Source organism: Pituophis catenifer, unplaced genomic scaffold, assembly GCF_029215685.1.
Source record: "Pituophis catenifer annectens isolate HBS135680 unplaced genomic scaffold, rPitCat1.0.hap2 SCAF_2, whole genome shotgun sequence".
NCBI classification, from domain to species: Eukaryota; Metazoa; Chordata; class Lepidosauria; order Squamata; family Colubridae; genus Pituophis; species Pituophis catenifer.
In genome coordinates this window covers 287,426,478-287,453,364 of record NW_027256882.1, presented here as the reverse complement: position 1 = coordinate 287,453,364, position 26,887 = coordinate 287,426,478, and the positions used below count along the sequence as shown (strand labels likewise).

Genomic DNA, 26,887 nt, shown 5'->3' with positions numbered 1-26,887 from the left:
GACAACAAAGCGGGGAAAGTGACAAACAAGTGACAAGAGAAAAGACAATGTTTCTCTTTTCCCCCCTGAGAAAACAGAGTTTAAGGATTCCTGACTTTCCCCAAGCCCCCATCTCCACCCCCCAAAAATCTCCACTGGTTTAGGATTTAACAATTGTTGGAAGAAATATCCAGGCCCAGGTCCAATCCGGGAGAACAGTACCAGAGACAAAATGGAGGCCATTTGGAAAGAGGGACCATTTATTGATGAAGTAGAACCACCAAGCATCTGTGATTATGGGCAGCTGATCACATGGAGTTGAGAGTCGGTGGCTTTTATACCTTCTTTTGGGCTTTGAACTTGAGCTTCCTGTTCCTGTGCAAGAACATCTTTCTACTGGCTGTTGTAGGGGTCATAGCTGGCTCTGTAGGTTGTCTGAGCTAGGTTTGGTTGAAGTTTGGAGGGTGAGGCAATGATCCTTAGGAGATTGTGCGATGTAATGAGGTCTGTGTCTTAGTGGGTTAATCCTATTATATCTTGAAGGGTCATGTCTTAATCCCATCATCCTGGAGCTGAAGGTCTTTTGTTTTGTAGATATCTGCTGAGGGCTATTAAGAAAGGTGGGGCCTATGAATAGAGCTACCTAGATCTCAACAAGCTCTTTATCTCTTAAGAGATGACATCTGCTATTAAGAAAGGTGGGGTCTGCTTTCTCCCTCTAAAAAACATGTTTCTTAATTTCTCATCCAGGGAAATACAATATTCTGCTTTTTTAATATTTCTCAAAATAGTTCATTCTTCTAGGAGAGGGGTGGGTGCTAACTTTCTACACAATGAAGATTCCCCCCCCCAGACTTAATTCCAAATATTTTCTTAATGGTTTCTCATCCAATTATTAATCATGTTCTCTCCTGTTTAGCTTTATTCCAGAGAAGCCAAAATTGGGGCTACCAGCTAACTGGGCTACCTTGTGGTCTTATCTGCTTCTATGGTATTGCTGCCTGTCACTGATAGGATAGGACAAGTACAGATGGTCCCTGACTTACAACAGTTCGTTTAGTGACAGTGTAAAATTACAAGGGCACTGACAAAGGTGAATTATATGACCATTTTTCACACATACAACCGTTGCAGTATCTCCCTGGTCATGTGATCAAAATTCGGACACTTGGCAACTGACACGTATTTATGACGGTTGCAGTGTCCCAAGGTCACATGATCCCCTTTTGTGACCTTTTGACAAGCAAAGCCAATGGGGGGGGGGGAGCCAGATTCACTTAACAACTGGATTACTGACTTAAGAAGTGCAGGGATTCACTTAACAATGGTGGCAAGAAAGGCTGGGACAAAACTCACTTAACAACCATCTTGCTTAGCAACATAAATTTGGGGCTCAATTGTAGTCATAAGTCCAGGACTACTTGCACGAGGCTGAAAAATTGTTTGGCATTGTTTTTCCTGATAGTTCTCACGGAATGAATGAGAATTTTCTTCTAGTGATTGTTGGCCTTGATGGCAGGAAACTGTATTGGAAGGGAAAGGAAACGTCTGAGGAATTATATGGCAGGTTTTAGCACAACGCAGGTAAATTTGAAGTCACCTTCCATGACCTAAAAAAGGTAAGGTTTAATTTTCCCCTCGCACATATGACTCTGACTCTAGGGGGTGGTACTCATCTCCGTGACTCTAGGGGGCGGTACTCATCTCCGTTTCAAAGCCGAAGAGCCAGCGCTATCCGAAGATGTCTCCGTGGTCATGTGGCCGGCATGACTAAACACCAAAGGCTCATGGAACGCTGTTACCTTCCCACCAAAGGTTGTCCCTATTTTTCTACTTGCATTTTTTACATGCTTTTGAATTGCTAGTGTAGGAAGTTAGCACCCACCTCTTTCCTGGAAGAGTGAAATATTTTAGGAAATATGAAAAAGGCAGAATATTATATTTCCCTGGGATAAGCATATTTTGAAGCAGCTCCCATCTTCCTGCCCCCACCCTTTGTCAATGGGCCATTAAGGCCTGGGCCAGTCTATTCTACATAACAAAGATCTGCCTCCTTCAGGCAGAGCCATAGTAGGAATTGCCAAAGATCCAACAAAGATAAGATTAGCCCTCTACACAATAGCAGCAGAAACTCACCACATGTGACCTGGGAAGCACATGTGACCATCAGCCAGCAAGGCCCCCACCCCCTGGGAGTCTGACAACCAATCAGGATACTCTTTCAGGGCCCCAAGAAATGCAGAGCCAGAGAGAGCATAAAAACCCGAGGATTTACTGTATCTGCCCCTTTTCTGTTCAGGAACTCAAGCCATGTGATCCTGTCCACCATTAAACCATCTTACCAAGCAGTCTCCATGTTTCCAGTGTCTGTTTCCCCACTTGGAGCAGAACCCAGAAGGATGTTTCTTCCAACACTAGGTTGGCAGAAGCTGGGACAAGTAAGGGGAGCTCACCCCATTACGCTGCACTAGGGATTCGAACTGCTGAACTGCTGACCTTTCGATCGACAAGCTCAGCTTTTTAGCCATTGAGCCACCGTGTCCATGGGCTACTCCTCTCCAAATACCTTGAATCAAGAGAGCCAGTTGGAAGAGGCCAACCTAGCTGGAGAGTGAGATGGTGATGTTTGCTACTGAAGTGCCTGTTACCTGTTTCCATTTTTTTCCAGCTGAATCTCTTCTGAACACCCACTGGATCCAAAGAATGTGAAAAAAATGCCGGTGTCCGTCCCAGCCTGTGACAAATCTCCAGTCTCCACAGTCACTTCATAGAGAATCTGCAGAAAATAGAAGTTCACGTTTAGCAACCAAAAAAACAAAAACAAAAAAACACCAACCACCCAGGTTTTAAAAACTAAAATAGAACCACCCCACAAATGCCAAGAGACCAAGCCACCATCTTTTAAAATAGGATGGGTCAGATAGGGAATCATGGAGTCATTGATTGGCTTTACAATGTAAAATGGGCTTCTGCTTATATACTGTAGCTGGGTATCTGTCTAGGTGCGATAGAGGAGAATGTATCAACTCTGAAGATGAAAATAATTTCTGCATTGCAAAACATGTTTTGGAATCAGCTGACAAATTGGACTTCTTTTCCATTCCTCTGACTTTTCATATTCTCCCTCCCTCTTCTCTTCTCTTCTCTTCTCTTCTCTTCTCTTCTCTTCTCTTCTCTTCTCTTCTCTTCTCTTCTCTTCTCTTCTCTTCTCCTCTTCTCTTCTCTTCTCTCCTCTCCTCTCCTCTCCTCTCCTCTCCTCTCCTCCATTCCCCTCCTCTCCCCTCCTCCCCTCCTCTCTCCTCTCCCCTCCCCTCTCCTCTTCTCTCTCTCCTCTCTCTCTCTGTCAGAAAAAGAGAGAGAGAGAGAGGAGAGAGAGAGGAAGGCAGAGGCGGAGGGAGGGAGGGAGAGAGAGAGGTTAGTCTTACTGAAAGTCCTTCTAATTCACATTTGAAGCAAACATGTTGCAGGTAGTCCTCAACTTACAACCACTTTTAGAACTTAGAATAACTTAATTTTCACTTTGAATGTACACTGGTCAGCATACAGTAAAATGAAATTTCATTGCATACAGCTCTCACCGCCGCCAATATACACTACATAAACAGGACTAAATAAATAAATACAAAATTGTGCATATACCCACCTATATTATATGACACAGAGAAACAATGCAGTCTAGTTCGAATGTATACATGTCCCCGATGGGAGAAACGAACTTTGCGAATTTACCAGATGGATGGCATGACTAAGAGCCTTGGTAGCACAGTGGACTAAAGCACTGTTATTAACATCTGCTGCTTGCAATTACTGTAAGTTCGAATCTCACCAGGCTCAAGGTTGACTCAGCCTTCCATCCTTTCAAAGGTAGGTAAAATGAGGACCCAGATTGTGGGGGCAATAAGCTGACTTTGTATAAATCTACAAAAGTATGAAGGCTATTGCTTAATGCATTGTAAACCGCCCTGGGTCTCCGGAGAAGGGCGGCATATAAATTAAAGCAAAAAAACCCCAAAAACTAACCTTTAAACCAATATTGATGCAATCTGCATCCAGGATGTTGAAGACACGCGAGGTGAGGCCATCTCCCCTATCCTGAGCCAGCCAGCATTTGCAAACAAAAGTGTATATCACACCCTTAGTTGGCACCGTGACACTGAATTCATCCAAGAGCCAGGAGCTTTCTGGCGTAGCCCCATCATGGCCAATCTAGGAGAGATAGGAACAGATTACCAACTTGGTCATAATGAACATCGGTGAGATTCCTTAAAGATCTAACAGGAAAGAATTAAAACTGGGGCTAACTGAAAAGAGCAAAGAATTCTATTATAGGAAGACTTGAATACTGGGCAGTGGTGAAATCCAAATTTTTTTTACTACCGGTTCTGTGGGCGTGGCTTGGTGGCGGTTGCAGGGAAGGATACTGCAAAGTCTCCATTCCACCCCACTCTGGGGCCAGCCAGAGGTGGTATTTGCCGGTTCTCCGAACTGCTCAAAATTTCCGCTACCGGTTCTCCAGAACCTGTTAGAACCTGCTGGATTTCACCCCTGATACTGGGCGATATCCAACAAAATGAAGTTCAATGGAGAGAAAAGTGAGGTCTAACACTTAGCCAAAAAAAACCCCAAATGTACAGGTACAGATTAGGTGAAACCTGGCTCAATAATGGTAACTGTGAAAGGATCTTGAAGTGCTAGTAGACAATCACATAAATATGAGGTAGCAGCGTGCGGCAGCCAGAAAAGCATCTCAGGTGTATCAGCCTGGCAAACTGTTAGTAGTTCAGCTTCTTCTCCCAGAATTCAGCTTGTATCACCATTAAATTACCATTTTGTTTTGTATTTTTTTTTATTTTTTACACAAACAAATAATACATCAGTCCTTCTGTGTGTCATCTCGGTGTTTCTTCAGTGACTTCCTCTTCCTTTTGTTACTCCTCCTATCTTCATTTCTTCCTTAATAATTTCCATTTCTCTGTTACAACATTTCCCCCACAATACAATACATTTAATATGACATTCTCCTATTTAATTATTAATATCTTTATCTATAGCTTTTTTCTAATCAATCGTAAAATTTTCCCCCATATCTTAAAATATTCCGTATCCTCTCTTTCTTTGATCATCAAAGTTAATCTGTTCATTTCTGCACAATCTAAGATTTTTTTTTTAATTACTTCCCCTTCCAAAGGGATTTTCTCTGCTTTCCATCTTTCTGCAAATACTATCCTCGCTGCAGTTATTACATGTATAATCAAGTATATATTTTCTTTACTAATTTTTTCTGGTAGGATACCCAATAGGAACAGCTCAGGTTTAAAATCAATACTGTATGTTGTTGGATCATTTCTTCTAACCTTGTTTTAATTCTGCTCCAATAGTCTCTAGCTTCTGGACATGTCCACCACATATGATAGTAAGATCCTGGTATTTGATGGCATTTCCAACATTTAGCTGATTTATCTTTAAACATTTTTCCGGAGGCATATGCCACCATTGAATTACTTGAAAGATTAATCATTGGTGTATTCTTATCAGTACAATTAGGTACCCCAATCACTTCAAGGAAACCATTCCCAGTCAGTTCTAATAAACTGCTTCTGTAAATAAGGAATGGTTGCAGGGGTAGTATTACTTTCCCTACCGATTCGCAAATGTGAGTGCACGCACATGTACACAGCCTTCTGTGCATGTGCTTTATTCGTGCATGTCTTCCTCGCATGCACCCGGCCTCAAAAACGTGCCTAAATAGGACGGCATAGAGGCAGGGTGGTGGGGGTGGGCCCATCGGCGATTTCCGCAACCGGTTCGTGCGAACCGATCCGAACTGGCTGAATACCACCTCTGAATGGTTGTAAATCCTATTGAAAGCAAAAGTTCATTATTATCAAAAGCGCTATTGCCTTTTTCATGCCTAATGAAAAGATTACTGCTCCGTCTGGTTTTCAACATTTGAATAAGCTTTTTTTTTTTTTTCCTTCAGGAAACCACTTTATTTAAAGCTAGGAGCTCACATCTGTCTCCCATCCTGCATGGTTGTTGTTGTTTTTAAAATGATGACTTGATTGTTTCAATCAGACCAGCTATGGAAGGGTATTATTTCCCTGCTAATACCTGCACAGCTGCAAAAAATTAGAGATAATCACCTGGGAAAAATGCTGATGCTCAAATTCTTGAACTGTGGCAGAAATAAACCATATATATGTATAATATATATATTATATGCATATTCTTTCTAGCCAGGTTCCACCTACGTAAGCTAAGTTGTTCCACATATAATATATATATATAATATACATATATAATAATAATATATATATATAATATACATAATAAACCAAAATATATATAATATTTTAGCAGTTCTGTCTCTGGAACCTATCCTTTTTTCTTTGCCCGGGCTTTGTGAGTCTACCTTGAAATGTCTTGCTTTTTCCTAACCTATTTTATAAGAGGTGGGCAGACTGCATTGTTGTTTTTTTTAAAAAAAATACTCATTATTATTTTTATTTTTTTTTTGTAGCTTCTGGGTCTTGCTCTGCGCTGCTAAATGACAGCAACACAGTTTCCTGCTATTCTGAGTTACCAAATACAGAAAAAATTGTACTGTAAGCTAAAGCTAAAATATATTTTACACAGTTGAAGGATTAAAAAATAAGGGAAAGAAAAGTCGACGTGCAAATGGAATACAGGCAGTCCTCGACTTACGACCTCAACGGAGCCCAAAATTTCAGTCGCTAAGCGAGATGTTTAAGTGAATTTTGCCCCATTTTATGACGTTTCTTGCCACAGTTGTTAAGTGAATCATTGTTGTTGTTAAGTTAGTAACACGGTTGCTAAGTGAATCTGGCTTCCCCAAGTCAGAAGGTCGCAAAAGGTGATCCCAGATCACCTGTAACTGTTGTAAATATGAGTCAGTTGCCAAGCATCTGGTAGCCTTGGTAGTACAGTGGTCTAAAGCACCCTGTTATTAAGACCAGCTGCCTGCAATTACTGCAGGTTTGAATCTCGCCAAGGCTCAAGGTTGACTCAGCCTTCCATCCTTTCTAAGGTAGGTTAAATGAGGACCCAGTTTGTGGGGGCAATAAGCTGACTTTGTATAAATATACAAAAGAATGAAGGCTATTGCTTAGCGCATTGTAAGCCGCCCTGAGTCTCCGGAGAAGGGCGGCATATAAATCAAATTAAAATAAGAATAAAAATAAAAAAAAAATCTGAATTTTCATTACAGGACCATGGGGATGCTGCAATAGTTATAGCAATAACTATTGAGCAATAGCAAATTTATATACCGCTTCACAGTGCTTTACAGCCAGCAGTGAAATGCACTTACCTTCGCTACTGGTTCGGAAACGTGAGCACACTCAATACACTCGTGTGTGCCCTTCTGCATATGCACAGAGGGTAAAAAATGGGACGTAATGATGTCCCGGCGGGTGGGTGGAGCCTCCTGGTATCGGCTCTACCAGTTCGCGCGAGCCGGATAGTTCCAGTCGGATTTCACCGCTGTTTACAACCCTCCCTAAGCAGTTTACAGAGTCAGCCTATTGCCCCCAACAATCTGGCTCCTCATTTTACCCACTTCAGAAGGATGGAAGACTGAGTCAACCTTGAGCTGGTCAGGATCGAACTGCCAAACTGCCGGCAGCCGGCAGTCAGCCGAAGTAGCCTGCAGTAAGGTATTCTAACCAGTGCACCACCGTGGTTCTTAAAGCGTGAAAAATGGCCGTAAGCCACTTTTTCCGGTACCTTTGTAACTTCAAGCAGTCATTAAACGAATGGTTATAACTGGAGGACGAACCGTATAGTTCTGCAGTACACTAAATGGTGAGTATAAAGATGAAGAAAAATAGCACTTCAGGTTGGTTTTAAGCTCAGCAGCCTGATTTTATTTTACTTCGTGCTATTTTTAGAAATGGTGAGATCTTAGCATGCCCTAGATTCTGGAAGTCAATATCCAAAAATCCTTCATTTTGACTAAATGACCCAAAAGAGCAGGTTGAGGCCCAGACTGAGGCAGAACTCTTGAAAGCTTTTACCGTGGACTTTCCAGACCTAAATCTTTCCACTGAGCTGGACAAATTATATTTTACAACAGAAGGTGAAATGTTCCTTGCATCAAGGAAGTCACTAATCCACTTGGAATAATGTCAAACTTCGGGGCTGAATCGCTTGTTAGTCTGAAAAAGCTGGCACGTCAAACTCCTGTCAGCTACACAAGAAAGCGTTAACATTCTCCCCTGAGGTTTTTATAATGAAATATATTTACATGTAAACCAAAATCTGTTTTATTTTATTTTATTTTTTTTGCTAACCCTGTTTAGCCTTGTCAGGCTGTAAAACAGTCAGGCACAGTTTAATTAAATTGAAGCAAAGTCTACTTTTTCTGGGTCTGAGGATTAGGTAAGGCAAAACACAGTTTTGCTGTTTTAAATCCTGCCTCCAAAGATGCACCTAATTGGTAAAGGGAGCAGAATTTGTGTGTAAGGATGAGTTATGGTTATGTAACACAAGCAGAGTCTATTTCTTAAATTCCCATGAAGGAAGAGGAGGAAGAGGGGGAGGGAGAGGAGGAGGAGAGGAGGAGGAGAAGAAGAAGAAGAATGGTGATAAGTGTGAAAAAACGGTCATAAGTTACTTTATTCAGTACCGTAGTAATTTTGAACAATCACTAAAGGAATGGTTGTAAACAGTGGTGGGATTCAGCCGGTTCGGGTGAACCGGTAGTTAAATTGCTGGCTGGCTCCACCCCTTCTCACCCGCCCCTTCCAGGAGTCCCCACATGCCCTGTTTTTGCTCCCAGGAAGCTTCAAGGAGGCCTCCTAGGCCCAAAACAGGGAGCGGGAGGGGGGGCGGTGTGTCTCCTCCCCTGGCCTGTTTTTGCCTCCCAGCGGGGTGCAGGAGGCCGAGTGCTGCCTGTCACACCCTCTGGCCATGCCCACTATGGTCACGCCTACCCAGCTGGTCATTAGGGCAGGGAACCGGATGTTAAATTATTTGAATCCCACCACTGGTTGTAAGTCACAAACTCCCTGTATGTTGCTCTCTACTACAGGAATCCCCAACCCCGGGCTGCAGCCTACTACAGGGCCACGGCCTGTTGGAAAACGGGCTGCATGAGTGACGGGCAAGCACGCGCGCGAAGCTCCACTCACCCAAGCGGTGGGCCCTTGTGCTTGCACTCTACTCGCGCAAGCTTCACTCCACCAATGGAGCTGTGAACGTGTGTGTACACCTGCCACTCACTTGGCCCCCTACCTCATTCAGCCAGGCCACCAAGGTTGGGGACCACTGATCTATTATCTAAGGATAAATGGTAGAAGAAACCAATATTAAGTGGCACCTTTCTTGCAAGTTTTGCTGATTATAATTGAAGCACACACACCATTTTCTCTGGTCCAAAAGTACATATTTGCTTTTTTGGGTGCACACTCTGTACAGGGAAGCATGCTATAAAGATTAGGTGGAACAGGAGCGAGACATAATTTGAATTAAATTATTAATTACTTACGTTTAGATTAATAGAGGTAATTAGATTACTCCCCGTGTATTTGATCATTGCTACATTCTTTTATGTAAAATATGATTATTTAATGGTAATTTGTGGATTGATTCAGAGCAATACCTCCACGGTTTGGGAGTGGGGGGGGGGTGTCTCCATTTATGGACCTTTGCAACAAATTTTGAGGAAAAGACGAATAGGAGCTTCGAGATGAGGCAAGAGACGGTTTGTGTAAAGGATGTCCTTTCAATCCTTTGTTACATAAATATTCCTGCCCTGTGATTTCTGATCACTGCACATTGCTTATGAGCCATGATTAATGCCCTCCTGTAAGAGGTGTCTCAAGAGAAGCTGTGAAGACAATTTCCATGTTGAGCAAAAAAATTATACATGAAGTGTTTCTCACTGTGGGCCATTTATGAATTTTTTTTGTCAAAGGTCCCCTTTTTTTCCCCTTCAAAACAACAACAAGAAAGAAAATGGAAAAAAGAACGATGGAAGGAGCAGTGCCTCATGCAAAACACAAACCTGCAGCAAAATTATTTTCGGCAAGGCCATTAAAGGACTTTAGAGCCCTGGTAGCGCAGTGGACTAAAGCGCTGTTATTAACATCAGCTGCCTGCAATTACTGTGAGTTCAAATCTCACCAGGCTCAAGGTTGACTCAGCCTTCCATCCTTTCTAAGGTAGGTAAAATGAGGACCCAGATTGTGGGGGCAATAAGCTGACGTTGTATAAATATACAAAAGGATGAAGGCTATTGCTTAACGCATTGTAAGCCGCCCTGAGTCTCTGGAGAAGGGCGGTATATAAATCAAATAATAATAAAAAAAAACCTTAATTAAAGGCTGCGTGCTGTGCAAAGAATCTTGTGCTTTAGGGTTTTGCATTTCTAACTTCAAGAGAAACCCTTCGATCCCCAATATCCTACCTGTCAATGACTACTTCAGCTTCAACCGCAATAACACACGAGCACACAATAGATACAAACTTAAGGTAAACTGCTCCAAACTCGATTGCAGAAAATACAGGTGTGAAATCCAGCAGGTTCTGACAGGTTCTGGAGAACTGGTAGTGGAAATTTTGAGCAGTTCGGAGAACCGTCAAATACCACCTCTGGCTGTTGCTTAAGGCTATTGCTTAACGCATTGTAAGCCACCCTGAGTCTTCAGAGAAGGGCGGCATATAAATCAATTTTTTTAAAAAAAATAGTTTATAGCAGTGATTCTCAATCTTGGCAACTTTGTGGGGACTTCAACTTCCAGAATTGGCTGGCTGGGGAATTCTGGGATTTGAAGTCCGCACATCTTAAAGCTGCCAAGTTGAGAAACACTGAATTATAGCAGAAACTGGCTTTCCCTAATCTCCATTTGATTTGGGATAGCATCCCTCAGGATTCTCTTTCTGATCTCTTTAAGAGTTACTTCTGTTCAGATTAGATCGTTTTGGGGTGTCCGCAGAATACAGAATAGAATTGGAAGGACATTGGAGGTCTTCTAGTCCAACCCCCATGTTCAACCCCAATGTTCACCCCTACACCAGGGGTGGGTTCTAAATTTTTTTACTACCGGTTCTGTGGGTGTGGCTTATTTTGTGGGCGTGGCTTGTGGGGGGTAATGTGACTGGGTGGGTGTGGCCAACTTTTTTTAAAAAAAACTTTTAAAAGCATTTTTTCTACAACCTTAAGAGGTTGCAGGAAAAAATGCTTTTAAAAGCCTCTGATGATCAGGCAACTCTGCTGGAATCACCAGAGGCTTTTAAAGGCATTTTTTTCCCTACATGGAAAAAAATGTTTTAAAGACATTTTTTTCCCTTCTCTTCAGATGAAGAGGTTGCAGAAAAAATGCTTTTAGAAGCCTCTGACGATCCCAGCTGAGCCGCGCGATCATCAGAGGCTTTTCTTTTTTACTTTTAAAAGCATTTTTTCGGCCGAAGATGTAGAAAAAATGCTTTTAAAAGTTTTTTTTAAAAAGCCTCTGATGAGGTGGGTGGGGTAAGCAAGCAGCAACCAGGCCAGGGACCGGTTCAGGGGCGTGGCCAACCAATGTTATTACCAGTTCTCTGAACTACTACAAATTTTTACTACCGGTTCTTGCGAACCGGTGCGAACTGGGAGCAACCCACCACTTCCCTACACCAGGGGTCTCCAACAACTAGGCTTTGGAACGGTACTAGTCTGTGGCCTGTTAGGAACTGGGCTGCACAGTTGCCGGAGGGCAGGAGAGCATGCACAAGATTTAGGTTGTGTGATCACACACACACACACACACACACACACACACACACACACACCAGTGGTGGGTTTCTCCCGGTTCGGTTCGGTTCGGCCAAGCCAGTAGCGTTGACGATATGACATCACCGAACCGGTTCTCCCCCCCCGCCCTCCCACCCCCCCGCCACGTTATTCTTACCTTTTATTTGGTCCCACCCCCAATCTATTGCTGCCTCCTGAGTCCCAGCTGATGGCTAGAGGGAAAAAAAACTGTTTAAACTCTTGCCGCGGGGCTTCAAAGGGCCATCCTACAGCTGATCAGTGTTAAAAGCAAACAAATGAGTCGGGTTGTAAGTGGGAGGACTGGTCGTAAGTGCGAGGACCTTCCAGAAATGACTCTGAGCAGCTAGCCACGCCCACCTAGTCACATGACCTCCAAGCCACACCCACAAAATAAGCCACGCCCACAGAACCGGTAGTAAAAAAATTTAGAACCCACCCCTGACACACACACACACCCAATCCATGGAAAAATTGTCTTCCATGAAACTGGTCCCTGGTGCCAAAAAGATTGGGGGCCACTGTCCTACAACATTCTGAACAAATGGCTTTCCAGTTTCTTCTTAAAAACCTCCAATATTTGAGTTGTTCTGATTTAGGCTTCCTTAAAAAGCAGGAAGCAGAGACTTGGTCCTGGCAAAACCCCTTTTATTTACACGACTGTGAATTCTTTTCATTCACAGTCAGCCAGGCTTGGCAAACAGTCTTTCAGAGGAACATTTATCCACAAACCTTATCTCGCTTGGAGAGCTGCCAGATAACTAGTTTCCAAATGCAGGGCAAGGCAAAACTTGGCACAGAGTCTCTTAAAGTCACGAATAGAACTTTCCACTCTTGAAACGACCGAATGAACGAATTGTTTCCTGCAAAAGCCCACTCCCCGTTCGCTCCTCTTTTGTTTCCTATGGGAGGGGCCAATCACCTCCAAGGTGCGGCTTTACTCCTAAGTCGACCCTGCTTTCTTAGTTGTTCTTGTCTTCTGGCAGCTCTGCGCATGCGCACACTGGGAACGGGCTCCAGTTGTTCCTCTGCCTCACTGCTGTCTAGCTCCCTCTCTGCCTCCAACACAGAGCCCTCGTCTGAGCTTTCCCCAGACTCCAGGACTGGCCCAAGTTCCTCCCCAACCTCCTCACTGTCCGACTCCACTGGCCGCCAGCGGGTCACAATAGGAGTACCCATAACTTCTGGAGACCAACCGTTCCACTGATTAATTGTGGGGTCGTGTGCAAATTTGATGATTTGTGTGCAAAACATTGGGGTACCCCATTGTTTACTTTCCTTCATGTAGATGTAGTCCGGTTAATGACTGTATGTTGAGTGTGGTTGGTCAGCCAGTTACGAATCCATCTGATGGTGATGCTCTCTATCCCACATTTTTTCTGTCTTACCAAGAAGTAGGCTGTGGTCTACTTTATCGAATGCCTTACTGAAGTCCAAGTGTCCACACCATATCCCCGATCCATTAATTTAGTTACTTTATAGCTTCCTCTGGCACCATCTGTTTTTGACAAATCCATGTTGGCTTCTAGTTGTAGTTTTGCTTGTTTCTAGGTGTTTGCAGTTCTGTTGCTTGATTATTTTTTTCCAGAATCTTCTCTAAAAACCCAACCTCCCCAAAGACCATCCTGCCTCTTCTAGTAATACCACAGCACCAGTGGTGAAATCCAATTTTTTTTACTGCCGGTTCTGTGGGCGTGGCATGGCTTGGTGGGCATGGCTTGGTGGGCATGGCAGGGGAGGGATACTGTAAAATCTCCATTCCCATCCCACTCCAGGGGAAGGATACTGCAAAATCCCCATTCCCTCCCCATTCCTGGGGGAAGGATATTGCAAAATCTCCATTCCCTCCCCACTCTGGGGCCAGCCAGAGGTGGTATTTGCCAGTTCTCCAAACTACTCAAAATTTCCACTACCAGTTCTCTGAACTGCTCAAAATTTCCGCTACCGGTTCTCCAGAACCTGTCAGAACCTGTCAGAACCTGCTGGATTTCACTCCTGTACAGCACCAATATCCTACCCACCAGTGGTGGGATTCAAATAATTTAACAACCGGTTCTCTGCCCTAATGACTGGCTGGGTGCGCGTAGCCATGGTGGGTGTGGCCAGGGGGTGTGACAGGCAGCACTCGGCCTCCTGCACCCCCCCGGAAGCAAAAACAGGCCATGCGGGGGATGCACTGCCCCCGGTGCCCCATTTTGGGCCTAGTAGGCCTCCCTGCAGCCTCCTGGGAGCAAAAACAAGCTGCGGGTGGACCCCACACCACACACACCGTGCCCCGTTTTGGGCCTAGTAGGCCTTCCTGCACTTACTGGGAGCCAAAATGGGGTGCGTGGGGACTCCTGGAAGGGGAGGGGAGGGGCCAGCCAGCAATTTATCTACTGGTTCGCCCGAACCAGCCTGAACTGGCTGAATCCCACCACTGCTACCCACTGTGTCCCTTGCTCGACCAAATAATGAAACCAAAAAAAAATACTCACTTAAAAAAAAAACCTCCAGTGATAGAGCACCCACAACGTCTGGAGGCCTGCAATTTCTTCGTCTCTTTTTAAGCAAAGTTGAGTTTAAGGAATTAACTGATCACTCTTTCTGACCTCACTTGTCAGTCCTACGGCATACCTCAATTTTTCTGACTTCGCCAACGTCTACTCCCATAACAGAGAATTTCTCCACAGAAGACTCTGCAAATTGGGTCTTTCCTTCCGGGAGATCGAGCCACATGTGGCCGGTAGACTTTTCCTGAGGACCTATGATGATTATGAAAACTCGGCTGCTGGTGCTTGAGTCGTGTTCTTTCCCAGTAATCAGGAGGATGTGGTAAGGAATGACTGAAAAGGAAGACAATCACATCAGGCAAATGAGATTGATACAGAGTTTACCAAGGTCTCCATTTTAATTCCTGCTCTCTAGTTAACACTAGGGTAAAGGACGTTAGGCCCCGAGGTTGTAGAGGTAGTCCTCAACTTACAAGCATTCATTGAGCGACCCATTTCAAGTTACAACAGCACTGACAAAAGTGACTGAGGACCGTTTTTCACACTTACGACCGTTGTAGCATCCCTGTGGTCACGTGATCAAAAAATTGGCAACTGGTTCATATTTTATGATGGTTGCAGGGTCACGGGATCCCCTCTGGTGACTGTCTCATGAGCAAAGTCGATGGGGAAGCCAGATTCACTTAACAACCATGTTACTAACGTAGGGACTGCTGCGATTCACTTAATCACGGTGGCGAGAAAGGTCGTAAAATGGGGCAGAGCTCACTTAACCACTGTCTTGCTTAGCAATGGAAATGTTGGGCTCAATTGCGGTTGTAAGTCGAGGACTACCTGTACGAGACCATTGGCGCACCTTCTGGCAGCCACAAGTGCTGGAAGCTAGTAGCATGGCTTCCTTCCGTTCTATGGTTAAAGCACAGACAAAAGCTATAGAATAAGAGTAACAGAGTTGGAAGGGACCTTGGAGGTCTTCTAGTCCAACTCCCTGCCCAAGCAGGAGACCCTACACCATTTTTGACAGACGGCAGCCCAGTCTCTTCCTGAAAGCTTCCAGTTAGGATTGATCCCAACATAGGAAACAAACAAAAATGGCAGGAAACCGCAGTTCTGCCCCCATATTGTTATCTGTATGACTTTCCCATGTTTTGTTCCTCTGGCATTTACTGGGACTTTGTCCTCCCCAATCATGTTTAGCATAGCCTGAAGCTACTAAAATCAGAATGGGACAATTTGCCATGGCCAACTCACCACGAGACAACTAGCTACTGTCAACTGGCTGCGGGACAACTCTCCACCGAACAATTTAACAATGTTATTTTAATTGTAAATTGTAATTGTAAATTATGTAAATTTAATTGTTAAATGTAATTACTTAAAATAAATTTAAAAAATATTTTAATTTTTGTCATTCATGTTTCATTTTGTCTCTCCTTTTGCATCCTTTCTTTAATGATTCTATTCCACCATTTCTTCTATATTAAGTGTAACTCTTGTCCCACAGCGAGGTGTCCCATGGCAAGTTGGCCATGGCAAGTTGGCTGAGGCCAGTTGGCCATGGTGAGTTGACTGAAGCAAGTTGGCCATGGCGAGTTGGCTGAGGCCAGTTGGCCATAGTGAGTTGACTGGAGCAAATTGGCTGTGGTGAGTTGACCGTGGTGAGTTGGCCATGGTGAGCTGGCCGTGGCGAATTGTCAAAGACCTACTAAAATGTGTGTGAAACAGTCTAGATCAGTGTTTTTATATACTTGGCAACTTTAAAATGTGTGTCTATGGAGATTCTCAGTCATCCAGGTCATAGTTATCCCAAAGGTGCTTTTTCATGAGGCAACTGGACTTTCTGTTTTTTTTTCTTTGAAGTCATTTTGCTTCTCATCTATGAAGCTTCTTCAGCTCTGACTGGATGGTGGGGAATGGAAGGATTTAAACTCCTTGCAGTCAGCTGGTCATTTGCATTTTTTAAAGAGTTGTTGAGGCCACTTGGAGGTTGATCTGTGTCCTCAGGGTCACCTGAGTGGTGCAAATGGGTGTGGAGCCTTCTTGGAACTTTGTCCATATTTTGGAGAGAGAGGACCGCTGGTTTGAAAGAGGGGTTAAAGAGGCCATCTATGTCGAAACTGAACAGCCCTCTCTCAACAAAGTGGGGGAGGGGATACGACACCACCTATCTCCAGTCTACAACACAGTCCTTTCAGCAGTTCTAAGAAAGCTCCTGTCAGGGTTCCAAAGTAATACACCTATAGCAAAGTGAACTCCGAGGCAGGCAAATTCCCCAAAGAACAATTTATTAGGACATATCACTTCAGTGCTGACAGCTCCACACCCATTTGCACCACTCAGGTGACCCTGACGACACAGACAAACCTCCAGGTGGCCTCAATGATTCTCTAAAAATAATGCAAATGTGCAACTGACTGCAAGGAGTATAAATCCTTCCATTCCCCACCATCCAGTCAGAGCTGACAAATTTCCTTGGATGAGAAGCGAAATGTCTTCAAAGGAAAACAAGAAAGTTTAAGATGTGTGGACTTCCAACTCTTATAATCCTCCAGCCAGCATGCCAAGTTTTTTAAAAAACTGATCTAGACATAGATCCATAACTTCAGTAAGATACAATAGAGACAGGGGTGGGTTGCTGGGGGTTCGCAGGGGAGAACCTCCAGCTAAGATTCTGTGCAGTTTGGAGAACCCCAAAATCCCACTCCTGACTGGTCCCACCCACCCCGCCCCTCCCAGGAGTCCCCACGTATCCTGTTTTGCATACAGGTAAGTGCAGGGTGCGCGTGGAGGCTCAAGGAGGGCGAAAACGGGCCTACCAGAAGTTCAGGAAGGCCGGAAACAGGCTCGTTTCTGGCCTCCAGAGGGCCTCCGGAGCCTGAGGAGGCCATTTTCACCCTCCCGGAGGCTCGAGAAAAGCCTCTGGAGCACGAGGACGGAAAACCACCACCCTGCCCGCCATGGTGCAGGAGGCTGACTAGGCCACGCCCACCATGGCCACACCCACCCAACAATCGGGTAGGGAACCCCTTGCTAAAATTTTTGAACTCCTGAATAGAGTGGTTTTGCTGAATCTGGGTACAAGCCTGGAACGGTTTATATCCTGTTTTCTCCACACGGTATTACTTTCTTACGTGACCCATCGAGCGCAGAGCTGTTGGTCTTCTTGTCCTTTAGATTGGCGTTGTTGTCTTGGTTCAGGGATGCGTTTCCTATGCTCAGGCAGCCAGGATCATAGTTCTAATAAGACAGCACAAATACATGAAGGAACACCAATACTTGCCCCTGTTTCCTTCCTGAATCAGGAGATATTTCCCACCTCCGAAGAATATTTTATTGCTGAATTTATTTTTTGGGACTGGAAGGAATTTCTTTTTCAAAATCTCGTTCGGCCACAGGCTTACAAAGTGACCTTAAACAATTGTATGTTTAATGAAAAGAATATTTAATGAAAAGAAGGATTAGGGGAGATATGATATCAGTGTTCCAATATCTCAGGGGCTGCCACAAAGAAGAGGGAGTCAAGCGATTCTCCAAAGCACCTGAGGGCAGGACAAGAAGCAATGGGTGGAAACTCATCAAGGAGAGAAGCAACTTAGAACTAAGGAGAAATTTCCTAAAGGTGAGAACCATCAACCAATGGAACAGCTTGACTTCAGAAGTTGTGATGGGTGCTCCATCTCTGGAGGCTTTCAAAAAGAGACTGAACAACCATTTGTCTGAAATGGTATAGGGCCGTGATGGCGAACCAATGGCACGTGTGCCACAGGTAGCACGTGGAGCAATATTAGTGGGCACGCCAGCTCAGCTCTGGGGCGCATGTGCGCACCGGACAGCTGATTTTCAGGCCTTCTGGGCCCACCAGAAGTAGGGAAACAGGCTGTTTCCTGCCTCTGGAGGGCCTGGTCGGGGATGGGGAAGGCCCGTTTTTCTTTCTTACCTGGCTCCAGATCCTTTCTATGGATCTGGGAAGGGCGAAAACAGCCTTTCCCACTCCCTCGGAGGCCCTACAGAGGCTGAAAGGGCCCATTTCCCTACTCCCGGTGGGACAGGAAGTGATGTTTTTTCCTGTCCCCAGCCTCCAGAAACTCCTAGAGAAGCTCCTACAGACTCCTAGAGAGGCTCGTACAGACTCCTAGAGAGGTTCTGGAGGCTGGGGACAGCAAAAAACATCACTTTCTGTCTCACCGAGAGTTGGGAAATGGGCCCTTTCAGCCTCCGTAGGGCCTCCGAGGGAGTGGGAAAGGCTGTTTTCGACCTTCCCAGATGCATAGAAAGGATCTGGAATCAGATAAGAAAGAAAAATGGGCCTACCAGGCTATCATGTGCCAGGAGCAAGGGTGGGTGGGGTTGCGTGCGCATGTGCGTGGGCACGTGCATGCGCGACCCTCCCCCCGCCCCCCTCTCCTGGCACGCGATGGCAAAAAGGTTAGCCATCAATGGTATAGGGTTTCCTATTTGAGCAGGAGGTTGGATTAGAAGACTACCAAGGTCACTCCCAACTCTGTTATCATATGTTCTATGCCTATGGAGATTCTTGGTCATCTGGACCACGGTTGTCCCAAAGGTGCTTTTTCAAGAGGCAAGTGGACTTTCTTGTTTTTCTCTAAAAATGTTTCGCTTCTCATCCAAGCAGCTGCAGAAGTGGATGAGCAGCAAAACGTCTTCAAAGGAAAACAAACTCTACAAGTTCCATATTCTAATTCCAAATGTAACAACTAGGTACTTTCTATTTGTTCGAGCACCTGATTGACCAAGACCAGGTGTCAGCAATCTGCGGCTCTGGAGCCACATGTGGCTCTTTGGGCAGTCTGCTGTGGCTACGTCGGGTGATCCCACCACTGGCTGGCCCCGGCCCTCACCCTCCCCTCCCAGTCACTTCTCGCCTGGCCTGAGAAGGTAAGGGCGACGGCGGGTAATGGAGAAGTGGCCAGGGCAGAGACAGGGAGATACAGAGAGAGAGGTGGGGAGAGAGGGAGAGAAGGGGAAGGGAGGGAGAGAGAGATGTCAAAAGGGTTTTATGGTTCCCAGTGTTTTTTAACAACTGGTTCTCTGCCCTAATGACCGGCTGAGTAGGCGTGGTTAGGGGGGTGTCATGTGACTGGTAGAAGTGAGTGACGTCGAGTTGGCCGTGCCCACCCAGGTTTTGTGGCTCCTGGTGTTTTCTTTTCTGTGGGAAATGGGTCCAAATGGCTCTTTGAGTGTTTAAGGTTGCAGGCCCCTGACCAATACCTTACCTTTCTATTCAAAGTAGTGATTTTGGGCACTATCCTTAATAAATTAATCACTGATATACCACCCAATTCCACCCAGTTCAGCTCCAGGTGATTCACGGTTCAACATAAAACAAAATTAAAACCAGCATTTTAGCACCACTCTCTAACCAGACACAACCCCTCTGCAGCTTTGCTGCTCGGCCTCCTCCTGCAATCTTAAATCTTTCTTCCGTGAAAAATGTCCTGTTTCCTGTCACTCCACGACTCCATCCATTCTGTGACAAATGTCCTGTTTCCAATTCCTTCCCATCAGATGCAGGAGTGAAAAAAACAAGCTTTTGGAATCCCCAACCAGGGGAAAAAGAAAAAAAAAAAAAAGAAGAGCTAACTGGAATGCAAAATACAATATGTGGATTAATTAACAGGCTCAAAATTAATAGGCAACATTCAGCCTTTTGCCCGGGAAAACCCTGTATGGCAGTTGAGAAAAATGGGTCGATTTGCAAGGATTTATTTTATAAGGCAAAGTAATGTTTTAATTGCACATTAACAGGGAAACACGTGTATATTAACATAGGGGCAAATGGGAAGACTTCAGAGACAAGTCAGGTGGTGTTGTATTTAATACCAGTATCTGAGAAGAATCCAGTGGGAGCTGGCTTACTGAGTTGCTATTATTCATTGCCTTTAAAAGGGGAGGAAGTTAATTAAGCTTCATCAGAATAGTTGCAGGATTTGGCTAGTCTAGAGAAAAGAAGGACCTGGGGAGACATGATAGCAGTATTCCAGCATTTGAGTATTTGAGGGGCTGCCACAAAGAGGAGGGGGCCAATTTCCAAAGCACCTGAAGGCAGGACAAGAAGCAATGGATGGAAACTAATCAAGGAGAGAAGCAACTTGGAATTAAGGAGAAACTTCCTAACAGGGAGGACAATTAACCTTTAACTTAACAATGAAGTCTTTTCTTAAAAAGCTCCAGTGATGAAGCACCCACAACTTCTGAAGGCAAGCAGTTCCATTGGTTAATTGTCCTAACTGTTAGGAAGTTTCTCCTTAATTCCAGGTTGCTTCTAATTTTAGTAGCTCAGTTTTTGAGCCAACGAACAGATGGGTAGAACTAACATGGACAGAGTTGCAGATATAAGCATAGGGCTGCAGCCAGCCAATAATTTTATTTTCTAAGGCCCATGTAGAAGCCTATTTTCCAAAGCAAATCAGAAGGCAAGGCAAGACACAATGGATGGAAACTAACCAAGAGGAGAAGCAGCCTAGAACTAAGGAGAAATTTCCTGGCAGTTAAAACAATCATTCAGTGGAACCGCTTGCCTCCAGAAATTGTGGGTGCTCCATCATTGAAGGCTTTTAAGAAGAGAGGACAGCTACTTGTCTGGCATGGTGTAGGGCAGTGATGGCTAACCTTGTTGCCGTTGTGCGCCAAAAGCGGGGGGAGTGCAGGGGGTCGTGTGCATGTGTGCCCACACCCATAATTCAATGCGCCCCACATGGACGCACGACCCCCCGCACTCCCCCTGCTTTTGGCACACAATGGCACGGTGGGCCTGGTAGGCCCATTTTTTTGCCCTCCCCAGGCTCCAGGGCCTTTCTTGGAGCCTGGGGAGGGTGAAAACAGCCTTTCCCACCACCCCCGGAGGCTGGAAATGGCCCATTTCCCAACTTCCGGTGGGCCCGGAAGGCTAGAAAATCAGCTGGCGCACTGGAGCTGAGCTAGGGCAACTCTCGCGTGCCCACAGATATGGCTCTACGTGCCACAGGTGGCACGCGTGCCATAGGTTCGCCATCACGGGTGTAGGGTCTCCTACTTAAGCAGGGGGTTGGACTACAAGACCTCTAAGGTCCCTTCTAACCAGTGGTGGGATTCAACCGGTGTAACAACCGGTTCGTGCAGTGCGTTTGAAAACAGCACCAAAACGTACCTTCTACTGCAGCCCCAGTGAGTAAAAACAGCTGAGCCGCAGCAATCTGCTCTGCCGCGCCGATCAGCTGGGTTTCAAACAAAGGAAATATAGGTCAGTATAGCTCAGGAGCGGGTGGGTGGGCCCAGCTGATCGTCGGAGCAAACCGGTTCACTCTCAGAGTTACCGAACCGAACCGGCTGAATCCCACATCTGCTTCTAACTCTGTTATTCTGTTAAACTGAAGCTGGCTTTTTGCTTGACGTATGCCATTATCTCCCTGTTTCCCCCTCCCCCCCAGTAAAGTTTAAAATAAATAAACAAACAAACATCAAATTTGGCACATACTACAACATGCACTCTTGATGTTGATAGGCCTCAAGTTGTCCCCACTCCCCTCCACTTCAAAAAAAAAAAGGGGGGGCGGAAATGCCTTTAAGGGACATTATTTTCTTCTCTCTTTTCAACCTTAATTATATCCAAGAAGGTGACTTTGATTTTTGATATAAACTTGCTTTTCCAAACCAGAACGGCTTCTCCTTCCATTCCAGAAACTCAAGTGCTCCATCAAAAGCGCCATGTCTTAAATTTCATTTTCCCTGGGACCCCACTGAAGGACTGATAGGCTGAAGATAAAAATACAATTTTTCAAGAGAGTCAAAAGTACATCGTTTGCAAAATATCTGACTTCCCATATGTTTTTCTCTATCGCAAGCCTGCTTGCATCAGAAACCCAAAACTTAGCTGCAGCTATATTTTTACCAGATGAGAAAGATTATTTTTAACAGATGTTGAGATTAATTGCCAAAAATAAGAAGATAAAATTCCCTGGCTCTGGGTTATAACAAAATAGATCCAGCTGGTTGATCAGAACCAAGAAAACTTCAAGATTGGTACTTCTGTGAATCTCCTGAAGCTTCTAAAGCCAGATAATCCTCGATTTGTAACAGTTCATTTAATGACCTTTTGAAGTTACAATGGCACTGAAAAAAGGTGATTTATGACCGTTGCAGCATCCCCATGGTCATGTGATCAAAATTCAATCACTTGGCAACTGACTCATACTTAGGACAGTTGGAGTGTCCCATTGCGACCTTCTGAGAAGCAAAGTCAATGGGGAAGCCAGATTCACTTAACAACCATGTTACTAGTTTAACATCTGCAGCGATTCACTTAACAACTGTGGCAAGAAAGGTCGTAAAATGTTTAAAAATGTCTCTCTTAGCAAAATAAACGTCCGTCCCAGTGGTGATCATACGTCGAGGACTACCTGTACTCCAATATTTCATAGATTTTTCGTCCAGTTGTGCTACCTGGCAGGGGTGAAATCTAAATTTTTTTGCTGCTGGTTCTGTGGGCGTGGCTTAATTAGTGGGCGTGGCTTGGTGGTAAGGTGACTGGGTGGGCGTGGCCAAGTCAATGTCACTTCTTTGCCCTTTTTTAACCTACAAAACACAACACAACACAACTGGCTCGCCCACAATGTAAAAGCAGCTGTGCTAGACCCAAAATGGCCCCTGCAACAAGCAGGAACCTCACATAGCCACAAAAAGCCCAAAAAACCAACTTTCACACTTTACACACACAAAATTCCACATACAGCTTTGTGAGATTTTGTGTGTTTGTGTAGTTGGAGTGAAACACTACAGAAGCACACTAAATCTCAGAAAGCTGCACAAATATTATTTTATTTTTATTTTAATTTATTTTTATATAAAAGCAGCTAAATTTAAAACTTCATAAACTTTAAATGGCTAGGTCTAAAAAAAGAACAACTAAAAAAAACCCCAATTAACTATTTTTTTTAAAGCTCCCAAAGGGGAAAAAAACTTACCCAATAGAACAGGGGTCTCTAACCTTGGCAACTTTAAGACTTGTGGACTTCAACTTCCAGGATTCCTCAGCCAGCTTTGCTGGGAGTTGAAGTCCACAAGTCTAGGCAGGAAGGCAGGCAGGTTGAAAGAGCTGCTCACCGATGAGCTTGATTGCAGGCAGGGAGATTCAGTTGCTTGCTGATGCAATGGATTGCAGGTATTACAGCAAGTGAAGCAAGGCAGGCGTTGCGACCAGCAGCTAAGGTAAGCAAGCTGGAGGCTGGGGGGGTGGAGGGGGGAGAAGGATTTTTGCTACCGGTTAGCAGGCAACTCAGCTGAGCTCATCAGAGCCATTTTTTAAAAAAAGACTCTGAAGATCACGCGGCTCAGCTGGGCATGGGGGGCAGGGGCAGGGATTTTTGCTACCGGTTCTCCGAACTGCCCAGCGCCATCGCTACCTACTCACCCAAGCCAGTCCGAACCGGGAGCATTTCAGCCCTGCTACCTGGCTACATATTGACTGAGTTTGCATATTATTCTAAATCCTAAATCCTGGCTAAGAAGTGTAGTTACTGTGTTCACACAACAAGCTATCCCCACTTAATGCAATGACTGATACTGTCTTATGTATGATGGACACTGAAGATGGCATTTAATTTCGTTGTACGAGGTGCAGTGACAATAAAGTAAACTAACTAACCCTTCCAAAGGCTCTGTAGTTGGCTCTCCCAGGCTCTCCCTCAACCTCCTCCTCGTCTGACTCGTCTGCTAGCTCTGCTGGCAGCCGACGGGCCACAACAAATTCTAACCACACACTTACAGCTGATTACCATAGCTTACCATAGTATCTTGTGTAAATGATTCCACCATGAATGCTCATCTCTCTTTTAATCTACCTTTGATTCTCTGGGGAAAAAAATGTGTTTCTTCTCTCCCTCTAAAATTTAGGAAAGCCGGAAAGCCTTTTAATATCAAGATTTGCTTTTTCCCAAAAGATTTGCTCAATGCTTAGGTCCTCCTTTTTTGATTGAAATGGTTATAGGGCCATGATGGTGAACCTATGGCACGCGTGCCGGAAGTGGAACGCAGAGCCATCTCTCCGGGCATGCCAGCCATCGTCTGTTGCTCTTCCGGGTTCTAGCATGCACATGTGTGCCAGCTAGCTGATCTTCGATGCACATGCTTGCCAGAAACCTGAAGACCAGGTGACCGGCATCCATGTGCACTCCGGAAATGTGGAACCTCAGCTTCCTGGCGCGCACATGCACACCGAGGAATTGCTCTTCTGGTTTCCGGTGCTCCTGCAGGTGTGCGCCTAAGAGGTGCTCTTCTGGTTTCCGGTGCTCCCCCGCGCATGTGCTCACACTCCCGTTTCAGCACTTGATGCCGAAAAGGTTTGCCAACACTGGTACAGGGTCTCCTGCTTGAGTAGGGGGTAGGACTAGAAGAGCTCCAAGGTCCCTTCCGACTCTGTTATTCTGTATTCTCTCCAATACTTTATAATCATTTATTAAGTATTGAAGCTTTCCCACAGCTTAACGCACCCAATTTATCTTCATTTTCTAAGAACCCTTCAATCAATCAAAATAGACATGGAAGGGATCTTTGAGTTCTTCTAGTCCAGAGGTCGGTAATCTGCAGCTCTGGAGCCACATGTGGCTCTTTCATCCCTCTGCTGCAGCTCCCTGTTGCTGGTCGGCACCACAATTTTGAGAGGAGTTTCCAGTTGGGGGGGGGGAAGCATGGCGTGCCAGGAGGAGACTCTATGGCAAGAGGCGGGAATTTCCGGTTGGCTCCACAATTGATAGGGCTTTTGGTTAGGACAGGTAGAGAAAAAAGGACACCGCACTGGAGGAGACACCGCACTAGGAGGACTTCCGGTCAGCTCCAGAATTGAATGGGGGGCTTCTGGTTAGGACCTTTGTGGCTCTTTGAGGGTTTAAGGTTGCCGACCCCTGTTCTAGTCCAACCCCCTGCTCAAGCAGGAGTCCCTATACCACTTCAGACAAGTAACTATCCTGTCTCTTCTTAAAAACCTCCAGTGGTGAAGCACTCACAACTTCTGAAGGTAAGTTGTTCCACTGGTTAATTGTTCTCACTGTTAGGAAGTTTCTCTTTAATTCCAGGTTGCTTCTCTCCTTGATTAGTTTCCAACCATTGTTTCTTGTCCTGCCCTCTGGTGTTTTGGAAAATAAGTTGACCCCTCCCCCCTCCTCTTTGTAACAATCCATCTCTCTTTTAATCTACCTTTGACTCTCTGGAAAAAAATTGTGTTCTTCTCTCCCTCTAAAATTTAGGAAAGGTAGAAAGCCTTTTAATATCAAGGTTTACTTTTTCCCAAAGGATTCGCTCAATGCTCAGATCTTCCTTTTTCCTTGACAGCCAACGTTCACACTCAAATAGGTAGACACTGTCGGTGGCATCGTTCAGGACCTCAACTTTCTCCAAGTACCAATCTGGCCTTGGCAGAGTGTTGTCGTGGCGTATCTTGATTTTACAGATGGTTCCAAGGTCGACAGCTTCCATTGTGAAGATGTCTTCCTGTGGGAGATGGAAGAGAAATTCTTGGTTGATCTTTAAAAGAGCATTAGCTATACAAACAGAACGACAGAGTTGGAAGGGAGCTTGGAGGCCTTCTAGCCCAACCCTCTTGTCAACCCTGAAGCTGATCTGACGGAGGCCATTTTGAGGCTTTGGTGTTGCCACACCGGAGCTGAGGGATAGGGAGAGGGGAATAGAGATAGAGGGGGCTTGGAGTCGAAACAAAATACTTTCTCCTGGGAACCAAGGACATTCCCACAGGTGGCCGGGGAGAGGAGGAGCAATGTCGCCTGACAACTGGATGGGACCTTGATTGGACCGTGTGACTGACTGCTTGGGAAACGGGAGGAACTTTTACTTTTAATTAGTTGAAAACTGCGGGAATATTCAGAGTCGGTTTTCACCAGCTTATGCTAATATGATATATCCAATAAACCAATTATTTGAGGAACCAATTCTTACCTCGGAGCTCTGTTTATTCAGCACGGAAATGGCATTGCTCGCTCTGGTGAATGATCTCTGGCGGGCCCAAGATGGAGGTTGTTCCTCCATCCTGGTCCTACTTGACCTCTCAGCGGCTTTTGATACCATCGACCATAGTATCTTACTGCAATGACTTGGGGGGTTGTGGGTAGGAGGCACTGTTTTACAGTGGTTCTTCTCCTACCTCTCAGGTCGTTCACAGTTTGTATGGAGGGGGCAGAGGTCCACCCCGAGGCCCCTAATCTGTGGGGTGCCTCAGGGGTCAGTTCTCTCCCCCCTACTCTTTAACATCTATATGAAGCCGCTGGGTGAGATCATTCGTGGTTTCGGGGTGAGGTATCTGTCAGCATTCTGATGCTGCCATAAAAAGGAGGAGACGAGGCTTGACTTTTCACCTACTTATTTTCTCTGTAGATAATATCCCCTAGGAGATGGGATGGGGGGGGGACATTCCTATGGGTTGAGGTCAGAAGCTAGGGAGACTGACTTGGAAGATGGCCAATGAGAAGATGAGAATTGGGGAACGGAAAGAGAAGGGTTTGGGTGGTCAGAGGGTTAGTATTGGCTACGACGAAGTCGGGGCCAGATCTGTCATACTCAATAAATGGAATACTTCAGCAAAGATTAATTGTTTGGGAGAGCAATTTATTTGAGATGGCATCAAAACCTGACAGTATCAGCA

General features: G+C 45.2%; 1 protein-coding gene across 1 annotated transcript in view; it reads right to left on the bottom strand.

Annotated features, from left to right (window-relative positions):
• Positions 1–26,887, bottom strand: part of LOXHD1 (lipoxygenase homology PLAT domains 1) — a 205,397-nt gene that overhangs the window by 7,052 nt on the left and 171,458 nt on the right. Inside the window, exons 30-34 of the mRNA XM_070934571.1 lie at positions 25,513–25,722; positions 17,373–17,478; positions 14,366–14,574; positions 4,000–4,185; positions 2,628–2,755 (exon numbers count right to left, since the gene is read on the bottom strand). Of these exons, the coding sequence (XP_070790672.1) occupies positions 2,628–2,755; positions 4,000–4,185; positions 14,366–14,574; positions 17,373–17,478; positions 25,513–25,722 (839 nt within the window). The remainder of the gene's footprint in view (positions 1–2,627; positions 2,756–3,999; positions 4,186–14,365; positions 14,575–17,372; positions 17,479–25,512; positions 25,723–26,887) is intronic.